General features: G+C 37.6%; 1 protein-coding gene across 1 annotated transcript in view; it reads right to left on the reverse strand.

Moving 5' to 3' along the window:
* Positions 1-12,064, reverse strand: part of CHODL (chondrolectin) — a 229,376-nt gene that overhangs the window by 42,977 nt on the left and 174,335 nt on the right. The window contains exons 4-5 of the mRNA XM_053706008.1: positions 3,392-3,475; positions 2,950-3,052 (exon numbers count right to left, since the gene is read on the reverse strand). Of these exons, the coding sequence (XP_053561983.1) occupies positions 2,950-3,052; positions 3,392-3,475 (187 nt within the window). The remainder of the gene's footprint in view (positions 1-2,949; positions 3,053-3,391; positions 3,476-12,064) is intronic.

Raw genomic sequence — 12,064 nt, forward strand, 5'->3', positions numbered from 1 at the left:
CTTCTATCTTCATCTGGAGTGAAGGCGGCATGGAGCGGAGGTGCGGAGCTGTGTTCCTGATGCCTGAAACCTCAGTGGCTGTCATCGGCGGTTATCGGCAGTGACTGAGGCGTTCCTCCATGGCATGGAGGCTCCACTCCATCCGATGTCCATCGTAGACTGAAGATTGAATGCAAGGTACCGCAATCAATTTAAGGTACATTGCTTTCCTATTGGCTGAAATTTTCAAATCAGCAATAGGATTAGAGCTACTGAAATCCTATTGGCTGTTCAAATCAGCCAATAAGATTTAATTATCTCTTATCCTATTGGCTGATTTTAAAATATCAGCCAATAGGAATGCAAGATACACCAATAAATATGGGGTACTTTGCATTCAATCTTCAGTGAGCGGCTGACGATCGCATGAAGAGGAGCCGCTGAGGAGTGCCTGCCTGGAAGAAGACCTTCTACGCCAGACTTCAGGAACAGTGAGTACCTATTTGGGGCTTACTGTTAGTTTTCTTTTCTTTTTTTGCGGGGGAGGGGGTATTTTTAAGATTAGGGATTTGGGCCATGAAAAAGAGACAAAACACCCTTTTAAGGGCAGTAAAAGAGCTGAATGCTCTTTTAAGTGTAATGCCCATTCAAATGCCCCTTTAGGGAAAATGGGTAGTTTAGTTTTTTTAGTGTTAGGTTTTTTATTTTGGGGGTTTGGTGGGTGGGGAGTTTTACTGTTAAGGGGGACTTGGTTTATTTTTAATGTAAAAGAGCTGATTTCTTTTGGGCAATGCTCTACAAAAAGCCCTTTTAAGGGCCATTGGTAGTTTATTCTTAGATTAGGTGGTGTTTTTATTTTGGGGGGGCTTTTTTATTTTCATAGGGATTAGGTTTAATGTTTTTATTTTGGATAATATGGTTTATTATTTTGTGTAATGTTAGACTTTTTTATTTTCTGTAATGTTAGACTTTTTTTCTGTAATTTTAAATATTTTAAATTAGTTTTCTTTATTTTTAAAGTAATATTAGGTTGATTATTTTAATTTATGTAATGGGGTTAATTTAGGGGGTGTTAGGTTAGGGGGCTTAGTGATTAGTTATTTGCGTTGTGGGGTTTAACGGTTTAGGAGTTAATTGATTTATTATGTTAATTGAGATGTGGATTAATGGCGGTTTAGGGGATAATAGATTTATTAGGCTAATAAGCGATGTGGGTTAATGGTGGTTTAGGGGTTAATAGATGTATTAGGTAGTTTGCAATGTTGGAGTTGGCGGATTTAGGGGTTAATAATTTTATTAGGTAGTTGGTTGGTTGGTTTTTTTCTTAATACTTATTGTGGGTGGTTAGGTTTTTTTCTTAATACTTATTGCAGGCGGTTATTTATTTATTTATTTTTTTATGCTTTATGTCTGCCTTTGAGCCCTTATAACTTTTTTGTGCAATTTTTTTACACACATTTTTATTAGATGTTGATATTATGAGTGTAACTGTACATTGTAATATGTTTTTGATGTTTTTTGTTTTGCAAAACAGTTACCCAGAGATCTGAGTGGGTTTCTCACTGAAATTATTTACATACTGCTTGTGCAATCATGGCACAAATGATTGTAAGAGCTTCTCTGGGATCCCCTTTGTTCAGAAATAGCAGACACATATGGCTTTGCCATTGGTTTTTGCTAATTAGAAGGCTGCTAATTGCAGCTGCGCACCACACTTTTATTACTCCTAGCAGTGAAGGAGTTAATTAGGTAGCTTGTAAGGTTCATTTTAGCTTTAGTGTAGAGATTAGCCTCCCACCTGACACTTCCCACCCACTGATCCCTCTCAAACAGCTCCCCCCCCACATTGGTCACCCCAATTTTAAGTACTGGCAGACAGTCTGCCAGTAGGCAGTTTTACGCCTTTTTTATTATTTATTTATTATTATTATTTTCCTTAGTGTAAGACTACCCCTTACCTTCCCACCTCCCTGATCCCTGCCAAAAAGCCCCCGCCCCCCCCGCTAACTGATTCCCGCTATCTTAGGTACTAGCAGCTGTCTGTCAAAACCCAGTTACATATTTTTTTTTTTTTAATAATAATGATAAACACTTATTTTCTATAGTGTAGCTGCCCCCCTCATTACCCTACCCCCTCCCAAACCGATTTCTCACCCTCTAATTTCCCCCTTCACAGTAAGAGCCTCCTTCCCCCTCCTCCCTCCTTCATCCTTCCTACTCACTGCCGGGACACCTTACACCGCTCTAACAGAAATGCTTCTGTAGCGTAGTGGTCCCACCACTCCCACCCCTCTGTGGCAATGGGCCGCCAACTCGCCTCCCTCCTAACCTTCCCACACCACCAATGATCGGCACCACCACTACCCGATGCAGAGTGGACGACAAAGTGTCCCTTTCTGCATCGGTATCGCTGCCCTTCTATTTCTGCATTGCCCCACTTGTGAAGCATACAGAAATAGCGCAATTTCACTATTTTTAGCGAGATTGTGGCAGAAAGAGGCCCAGGACAGCAGCGTCATACAGGGTACGACACTGGTCTTTAAGTGCTTAATGACCAGCATTGTACAGGTTACGGTGCTGGTCATTAAGGGGTTCATTTAAGTTACTTATTTATTTTTTGCTTTGTTGTAATGGAGTATAGATTGATATGAAAAAAAAATTAAAACCATTTTATCATAAGATTGCAACATAATAATTAACAAAATGTAAAGGGGTCTGAATACTTTCTGAATGCACTGTGTGTGTGTGTGTGTGTGTGTGTGTGTATGTATGTATGTATATATATATATATATATATATATATATATATATATATATATATAAATTTATGGGACATCCTTGTATCATTATTTGTGAGAATGTAAGACCCCTCCCTAAAGCAGTGTGTCCTCTTCTTTCAACAAATATTAGTCATTATTTTTAAAATGTTTGCTAAAATAAAAATAAATGTGAATGTTTGGGTTACAATACCTTTTATTCATCATCTGGAAACAGCAGGTTCCAAAAGCTACTAGTATCAGCAAGAGTAATGGTATGGTTGGTATTATAACATAAATTAAATTTGGCATTATACCTAAAAGAAAGCATAGACCAAAATTGTATTAAGTATCATTTGTATAGGCTCTTTATTTAAATATCTTTTTTTTTTTCTTTCTTACCTTTTTAACAAAAAAATTAAATTATATGTATACAAGCCATTAAAAAATATTTATAATCAATAAATGAACCAATGATATCATAACCTTAATTACGTTCTCAAGATACAGTGTACACATATGCTTTATGTCAACTTGACAGATCTATTATGGGTATATTTATAGCATGCTGAAGGTTTTATTGGAAAATGAAATAAACCTTTCTTCTGTGCAAGCAAATTTTAGCTGAATCGTTTCTAGTTGCTAAAACAAATTACCTGCTTCTGCAACCATTACATGAGATGAATCTTCCGGTTTTGCCGTTACAAATGTTTTTTCTGTTGTCACCGTAAAAAAGGATTCTAAAAAAACACACACAAACAAAAGACGTTTTACTTACAGATTTGTTCTTGATATATATTCAAACATATGTTTTTATCCTGTACGCTTTCTTACCAGTTCAAATGTCTGGAAATTTTCAATGTCATAATTTGGATGTGAATAACTGCATCCAAGGGAACTAACAGTAATATAATATTATTTCTGGAAATTGAATTACAAGCAGACATGAAGGCAAATTTCAGAGCCATGCACAGATATTGTCCCTAGACTGATCATCTTAACATATTTATGCGTTACTATAAATATGTCTTTTATAATTTTGTTTTTCCCTTCACTTGATGAATCACTGATATTTTTGTAGACTAATTTCAAGTTTTAAGTTTCTTACCATATTCCGGCTCAGCTCTGTCTCCTAATTCTTTCTCTAGGATATTTTCTGTTAAAGACAAATAGCCCAAAAAAATTGTAGAATTCAATTATATGAGCAAAACAAATGGATATGTATCTACACTGTACTGTATGCTTCAGATTATGACTGTTTTGTCAGTAAGTAATGGAACAATCTTCCAAAAAACATAGCATATGCTGTTTATCTGACAAAAATAAAGATGTGTGGAAGTTGTTTTTTTAGGACTGAATAGTAAAAAAGGATCTTAATGTATACAGAGTATGTGTATGTATATATATATATATATATATATATATATATATATATATATATATATATATATATATATATAGAAAAGAAGATACGGAGGGGACGCAATTGCTATGAGCTTCTAGAAAAGAGCCATATAGTTCCAAAGTAAATACTAATATGGCTACAGTTGAATAAGTGGTGCAGACCCTTAAATAAATTTCATGGTTTTGTAAGAAAGAGAAAATCCTGAAAAAATATAAATGTCAGGATAAAAGACAGGGAATTCAGCACTCTTTTTAAAAAGTTTTATTAGCTCAAAAATATATATGATCCTGTGTGTCCAAAATGAAAGCTGTAGTGGTTTCAAGAAAGATCAATCTTTGACAGTTAAATCCTAGGACAAAGAAATCCTAGGAATATGCTTAGCAATAGGTAAATACACAATTGACCAAGTGGTGTATATATTAGAAACACAAAACATAATACTTAACAAACCTGACCGGTCAGGGGTGAGTGTTCAAGCATGAACAGGATACATTAATAAGAGACATAGCTTCTATCAAATATTAGACAAAAGTATCTCATTGTACTCACAATGCTTTAAATGCAGTTTATGTCTTGGGAAACTGTAGTCAGACTATTATTTCTTACTGCCATCGGCACCTTTAGAAATATAAGGCAAACTGCCGAGCAGATATTAAGGTGACTGACTATGTATCTCAAGATATAATTCAGGTATGGATGATGCACATTTGAGCAACAGCAATGTAATAATTGTACATAGTATTACTGAGATATATTAATGAGGAACACTTATCAAACTACTACACCCTGCTGCGTACGGCACCTTATCAAATAAGGCTAAATGCCGGGCAGGTAAAGTGATGGGATCTAAGTAGTTACTGATAATGTGCCTCAGAATATTTACATATGTCGATACATAAACAAGCAAGCGTTAAAAAGCAGAGATGGAATATACTCAGCAGTGATTAGTAGTAAGCAAGTAGTAGCGTGATGCTTGAAAAGTCATTGTAGAGGTCCTTAGCTTAAGGTCGTATATGCATAAGGTAAAAAGTCATGAAAAAGTGACAGGCATTATGTAGATTTACAGATCAAGTATGCTAGATGTTAGTATGCTGTAAGCGATAGATAGAAATCACAGACTCTGTAGCTCAGAGTGGCTTCTGTTTACACCCTCTCTGCAGGGTAACGATATCCAAGTCTAACATCAATATGCCTATTTTTCAGGCCAAATTTTAGCTGCATACGACCTGTCTCCTGTCAAGTCCTCAGACTGATGTTTGTTAGATAATCATCAGTAGTTTTCCCCGGGACCACCAAACTTTTCTTCAATGCAATGCTTGCTTGTCTAGTGTCTCCGTTCAGTGGCGTTCACACTGACCACATGCACCGTGTCGGCTCGTCCAATGCCGACGCGCGTTTCACCCGTTGGGTGTGTCGGGCTTCGTCAGGGCGTGATGACGTAGGGAGCGTCTCATCTCCCTTTTAAGCTTCCTATGTTACACGCCTCTTCTTTCCAAGTTTCTTAATAGCCAATCATATTTAGAGAGAATAAATGCGTAAATACTTAACTCTCTATTGCTTACAAAGTTGTAATAAAAACATGTCAAAACCGGGCAAGTAAGCCCTAATGGAAAATACTTATATATACACCAACAAGTTTTGGTCATTTATGTACTAATGAAAGTGTCGAGAATTATTAAGAGTGTACGGATACCTATGGCAATTGTAGCCCTAAATTTCTAATGCTTAGATAAAGCTTCTAAAAAATTTGTGATAAACCATATTAATTACATACATAGCTATTATTTATCATTGTCAAGCGAAGTATTCTTGTTACTTTGCAATACATTTTACACTTGTCTGTAATATAGAAATACTGTTCTAACAGGAACTGTTCCTTATAGGAAGCAGGCCATGTCTATTCTGTCATTTAGTCCATTCGGCATCTGGGTTTGTAGGATAGTGATCCACCTACATTCTTTCTGGAGGAGGACCCTATCGTTATCACCCCCTCTATTGTTGGTAATGCCTCTGTCAATACCCACAAATGAGAGAGAGTCAGGATTACAGGCATGGATTTCTTCAAAATGTTTAGCCACATTACTTTTGGGATTTTTGTATTTTATGTCATCCCGATGCTCAGTTATTCTATCCTTTATCGCTCTCCTTGTTTTACCCACGTAAAAACGTGGGCAGCTACAGGACAGGAGGTAGATAACACCTTCAGTGCTACAAGTAATGTGGTATTTTAACTTGTATATTTTGCCTGTGTGTGTTGAAAATGTTTTAGTTTTTTTCATATACTTGCAGGCCACACATCTTCCACAAGGATGATTCCCAGTGGATCTGTGTGTAGTGAGCCAGTCTGTTTGTTTTTTCAGTGACACGTATTGGCTTCTCACGAACTTGTCTCTGAGATTGGGAGCTCTTCTGGCAGTGATGTTGGGGTAGTCTCCTACCTCCTTAGATACCCCTTCATCACTCATTAGAATATGCCAGTTTCTTTCCAATACCAGTCTCAGGGCTGTCCAATGACAGTTGTAATCTGTTATCAACCTAATTGTACTTTGTACAGCCTTTTTTTTGGGTCTTAAAAGTTGTTCTCGATCTGAATGAGCTGCTTCATTAAGAGCTCTATTCACTACTCTTTTGGAGTACCCTCTGTCTAGAAATCGTTTTTGCATCTCCTTGGCATGCTCGTAGTATTTAGTTTTTGTGGAGCAGTTCCGACGTAATCTAAGGAACTGCCCCTTTGGTATCCCCTTCTTGAGATGGTCAGGATGGTGACTAGTGGCGAGTAGCAAACTATTAGTTGCAGTAGTTTTGCGGAAATTCTCAGTCACAATAAAGCCCTGTTTTAATTTAATTGTAATATCCAAAAAGGATATTTCCTCCTTACTACTTTGTAATGTGAGGAAGATATTTTTATCATTTTTGTTTAGAGTTTCAACAAACTCTAAAAGGCCTGTTTCAGAGCCCTCCCATATGAGGAAAATGTCATCCACATATCTTAGCCATATGTGGATATTTTCCTCAAAGAGAGGGCTCTGATAAACATCCTCCATCTCCCAGGCTCCTAAGTGTAGGCAGGCATAGGTGGGGGCACACGTTGCCCCCATGGCAGTCCCTTGCTGCTGTACATACACCTTGTTGTCAAATAGAAAAACGTTGTTTGTCAGTATGAACTCTAAGAGTTCTATGACAAAAACCGTGTGCTGTTGTGATTGTGTACCTCTCATCATAAGAAAGTGATTACACGCTTTTAGACCTACATTGTGGGGGATAGATGAATATAATCCTTCCACATCCAAACAGGCCATGATGGCTCCTGGTGGAACTGTAAGGTTGTCTATTTTCCTTAGAAAATCAGCCGTATCTAAAATATATGATGGTAATGTACTTAGGAATGGCCTAAGGAAAAAGTCTACATAATTTCCAAGATTTTCTGTTAGGCTACCAATGCCTGCAATTATTGGGCGGCCTGGTGGATGATTAGCATTCTTGTGTATTTTGGGGATACAATAGAAAACAGGTGTTATTGGGTACTCACAATAAAGATATTTCTTTTCTGAGTTTGTAATTAGGCCTTCACTATTTGCCTTTTTTAGTATGTTAAAAAGCTTAAATTGTAAGGAAGATGTTGGATTGAACGTCAATGATTTGTAATGTTTCTTATTCAGAAGTTGACGTTTTACTTCCAGGACGTACATGTTCTCATCCCAAAGGACTAGGTTTCCACCTTTGTCCGCGGGCTTGATCACAAATCCTTTTGCATTTATCAGGTCATTGAGTGCTTTACGTTCAGATTTTGTTAGATTATCATCAACTACTCCTGTAAAGGACATTTGGTTAACCTCTTTCTCAACCTGTTTAACAAAGATATTGACTGCTGGCACCATTGAGAGTTGCGGCATGTACTTAGATTTTGCTTTGAAGTTGGAAGTAGTTTTATTAAGGTAAGGAATATCCTTAACTTGGGTAGGAGTATATTGACTGCCTTCATTTTCTTCTAGGAGGCTTTGGAGGTTTTCTACTGTGGACTTGTCATCCTGGGTAATGGAGACATCGTCTATTAGGTGTTTGCTTTTGCCCTTCATTATTTGTGATAACACAATTTTGCGGGCAAAGAGATGGAGATCTTTTGTGAAATTGAATTTGTCAAGGTAATTAGTGGGGCAGAAGGAAAGGCCTTTCTTAAGTACCTCTATGTGAGCCAGGTTTAACTTAAATGTTGATAAGTTGATTATCTGAAGCCCTTCTTCTGTTGTCTTTAATATCCCCTGCGTCCCCGGAATCCACAAAAACTAAATACTACGAGCATGCCAAGGAGATGCAAAAACGATTTCTAGACAGAGGGTACTCCAAAAGAGTAGTGAATAGAGCTCTTAATGAAGCAGCTCATTCAGATCGAGAACAACTTTTAAGACCCAAAAAAAAGGCTGTACAAAGTACAATTAGGTTGATAACAGATTACAACTGTCATTGGACAGCCCTGAGACTGGTATTGGAAAGAAACTGGCATATTCTAATGAGTGATGAAGGGGTATCTAAGGAGGTAGGAGACTACCCCAACATCACTGCCAGAAGAGCTCCCAATCTCAGAGACAAGTTCGTGAGAAGCCAATACGTGTCACTGAAAAAACAAACAGACTGGCTCACTACACACAGATCCACTGGGAATCATCCTTGTGGAAGATGTGTGGCCTGCAAGTATATGAAAAAAACTAAAACATTTTCAACACACACAGGCAAAATATACAAGTTAAAATACCACATTACTTGTAGCACTGAAGGTGTTATCTACCTCCTGTCCTGTAGCTGCCCACGTTTTTACGTGGGTAAAACAAGGAGAGCGATAAAGGATAGAATAACTGAGCATCGGGATGACATAAAATACAAAAATCCCAAAAGTAATGTGGCTAAACATTTTGAAGAAATCCATGCCTGTAATCCTGACTCTCTCTCATTTGTGGGTATTGACAGAGGCATTACCAACAATAGAGGGGGTGATAACGATAGGGTCCTCCTCCAGAAAGAATGTAGGTGGATCACTATCCTACAAACCCAGATGCCGAATGGACTAAATGACAGAATAGACATGGCCTGCTTCCTATAAGGAACAGTTCCTGTTAGAACAGTATTTCTATATTACAGACAAGTGTAAAATGTATTGCAAAGTAACAAGAATACTTCGCTTGACAATGATAAATAATAGCTATGTATGTAATTAATATGGTTTATCACAAATTTTTTAGAAGCTTTATCTAAGCATTAGAAATTTAGGGCTACAATTGCCATAGGTATCCGTACACTCTTAATAATTCTCGACACTTTCATTAGTACATAAATGACCAAAACTTGTTGGTGTATATATAAGTATTTTCCATTAGGGCTTACTTGCCCGGTTTTGACATGTTTTTATTACAACTTTGTAAGCAATAGAGAGTTAAGTATTTACGCATTTATTCTCTCTAAATATGATTGGCTATTAAGAAACTTGGAAAGAAGAGGCGTGTAACATAGGAAGCTTAAAAGGGAGATGAGACGCTCCCTACGTCATCACGCCCTGACGAAGCCCGACACACCCAACGGGTGAAACGCGCGTCGGCATTGGACGAGCCGACACGGTGCATGTGGTCAGTGTGAACGCCACTGAACGGAGACACTAGACAAGCAAGCATTGCATTGAAGAAAAGTTTGGTGGTCCCGGGGAAAACTACTGATGATTATCTAACAAACATCAGTCTGAGGACTTGACAGGAGACAGGTCGTATGCAGCTAAAATTTGGCCTGAAAAATAGGCATATTGATGTTAGACTTGGATATCGTTACCCTGCAGAGAGGGTGTAAACAGAAGCCACTCTGAGCTACAGAGTCTGTGATTTCTATCTATCGCTTACAGCATACTAACATCTAGCATACTTGATCTGTAAATCTACATAATGCCTGTCACTTTTTCATGACTTTTTACCTTATGCATATACGACCTTAAGCTAAGGACCTCTACAATGACTTTTCAAGCATCACGCTACTACTTGCTTACTACTAATCACTGCTGAGTATATTCCATCTCTGCTTTTTAACGCTTGCTTGTTTATGTATCGACATATGTAAATATTCTGAGGCACATTATCAGTAACTACTTAGATCCCATCACTTTACCTGCCCGGCATTTAGCCTTATTTGATAAGGTGCCGTACGCAGCAGGGTGTAGTAGTTTGATAAGTGTTCCTCATTAATATATCTCAGTAATACTATGTACAATTATTACATTGCTGTTGCTCAAATGTGCATCATCCATACCTGAATTATATCTTGAGATACATAGTCAGTCACCTTAATATCTGCTCGGCAGTTTGCCTTATATTTCTAAAGGTGCCGATGGCAGTAAGAAATAATAGTCTGACTACAGTTTCCCAAGACATAAACTGCATTTAAAGCATTGTGAGTACAATGAGATACTTTTGTCTAATATTTGATAGAAGCTATGTCTCTTATTAATGTATCCTGTTCATGCTTGAACACTCACCCCTGACCGGTCAGGTTTGTTAAGTATTATGTTTTGTGTTTCTAATATATACACCACTTGGTCAATTGTGTATTTACCTATTGCTAAGCATATTCCTAGGATTTCTTTGTCCTAGGATTTAACTGTCAAAGATTGATCTTTCTTGAAACCACTACAGCTTTCATTTTGGACACACAGGATCATATATATTTTTGAGCTAATAAAACTTTTTAAAAAGAGTGCTGAATTCCCTGTCTTTTATCCTGACATTTATATTTTTTCAGGATTTTCTCTTTCTTACAAAACCATGAAATTTATTTAAGGGTCTGCACCACTTATTCAACTGTAGCCATATTAGTATTTACTTTGGAACTATATGGCTCTTTTCTAGAAGCTCATAGCAATTGCGTCCCCTCCGTATCTTCTTTTCTATTTTTCAATTTCATTACCTATGTTACTGGGTTCTAGGACCGAATCATAGGCTTCCGGAGAGGTGACCCTATAGTGCTAATAATTAATTTCCGTAAGAGTTAACAACTCTTGGGTGTGTCCATTTAAGAAGCTAGAGTGACAGCAAGAGACATAATAATCTTTGACATTAAAGCCCAATCTAGTCATACATACTTGCATTATGGCATTTACACTGTCTGATGAGAATTGGGAAGCTGAATTAACAGCGTCATTGTCGATGTCAGGCTTAGAAGAGAGCCAACTTGAAAATAATGCTCCAGTTAACATATATGGGGCATTTAAAAACTATAAAAAACTTTTAGTAAAACAGGTCAAACTCAGGGCTGAGACATCGAGCCTAGAAAACTATATAAAAAATAACATCATACCTAGGGGGCTACGATTGAGATTAGACCCCGGAACTAACCTAAGGGAAGATGAAGGTGGGGAAGCATTTATGGAAGACTGGAATTCCAGTCTAACTGAGTGCTCCATCATTTTGATGGGAAAAATGGTCAAACGTAACAAAGAAAGATTGGACAAGACAATCACACAGGCAGAGGAATGCCTAAAGATAGTTAATACCTTTTCTAGCAACCCAAACTTTGTTAAACTTAATGAAGAAATAAAGGATCAGATTGCCAGACTGCAGAATGACATAAAATTGAGAAAAGGTAGGAAATTGTCCAGAGACAATGATGACTATAAGAACAACAAGGTCTATAATTACTTGACACCAAGAGGCACGTATGACTCTGGTACAGATGCGTCTGATATAGAATCAGAACACCAAAGACCTATTACAGAAAAGTCACACTCTTCTTTTTTAGGGGAAGGAGGAGAGGAGGCAGGAAGAGAAGGTGGAGGAGGGACAAATTCAGACTCTCAAGAGAGGAGATATCCCTCCAGACAACGGAGACAACAACTGAATCAAGGGAACTATACGAGGGGCAGACCCCGGCGATTCCGGGGACGCAGGGGATATTA

The sequence above is a fragment of the Bombina bombina genome, chromosome 3 (genome assembly GCF_027579735.1).
Source record: "Bombina bombina isolate aBomBom1 chromosome 3, aBomBom1.pri, whole genome shotgun sequence".
Classification (NCBI taxonomy): Eukaryota; Metazoa; Chordata; class Amphibia; order Anura; family Bombinatoridae; genus Bombina; species Bombina bombina.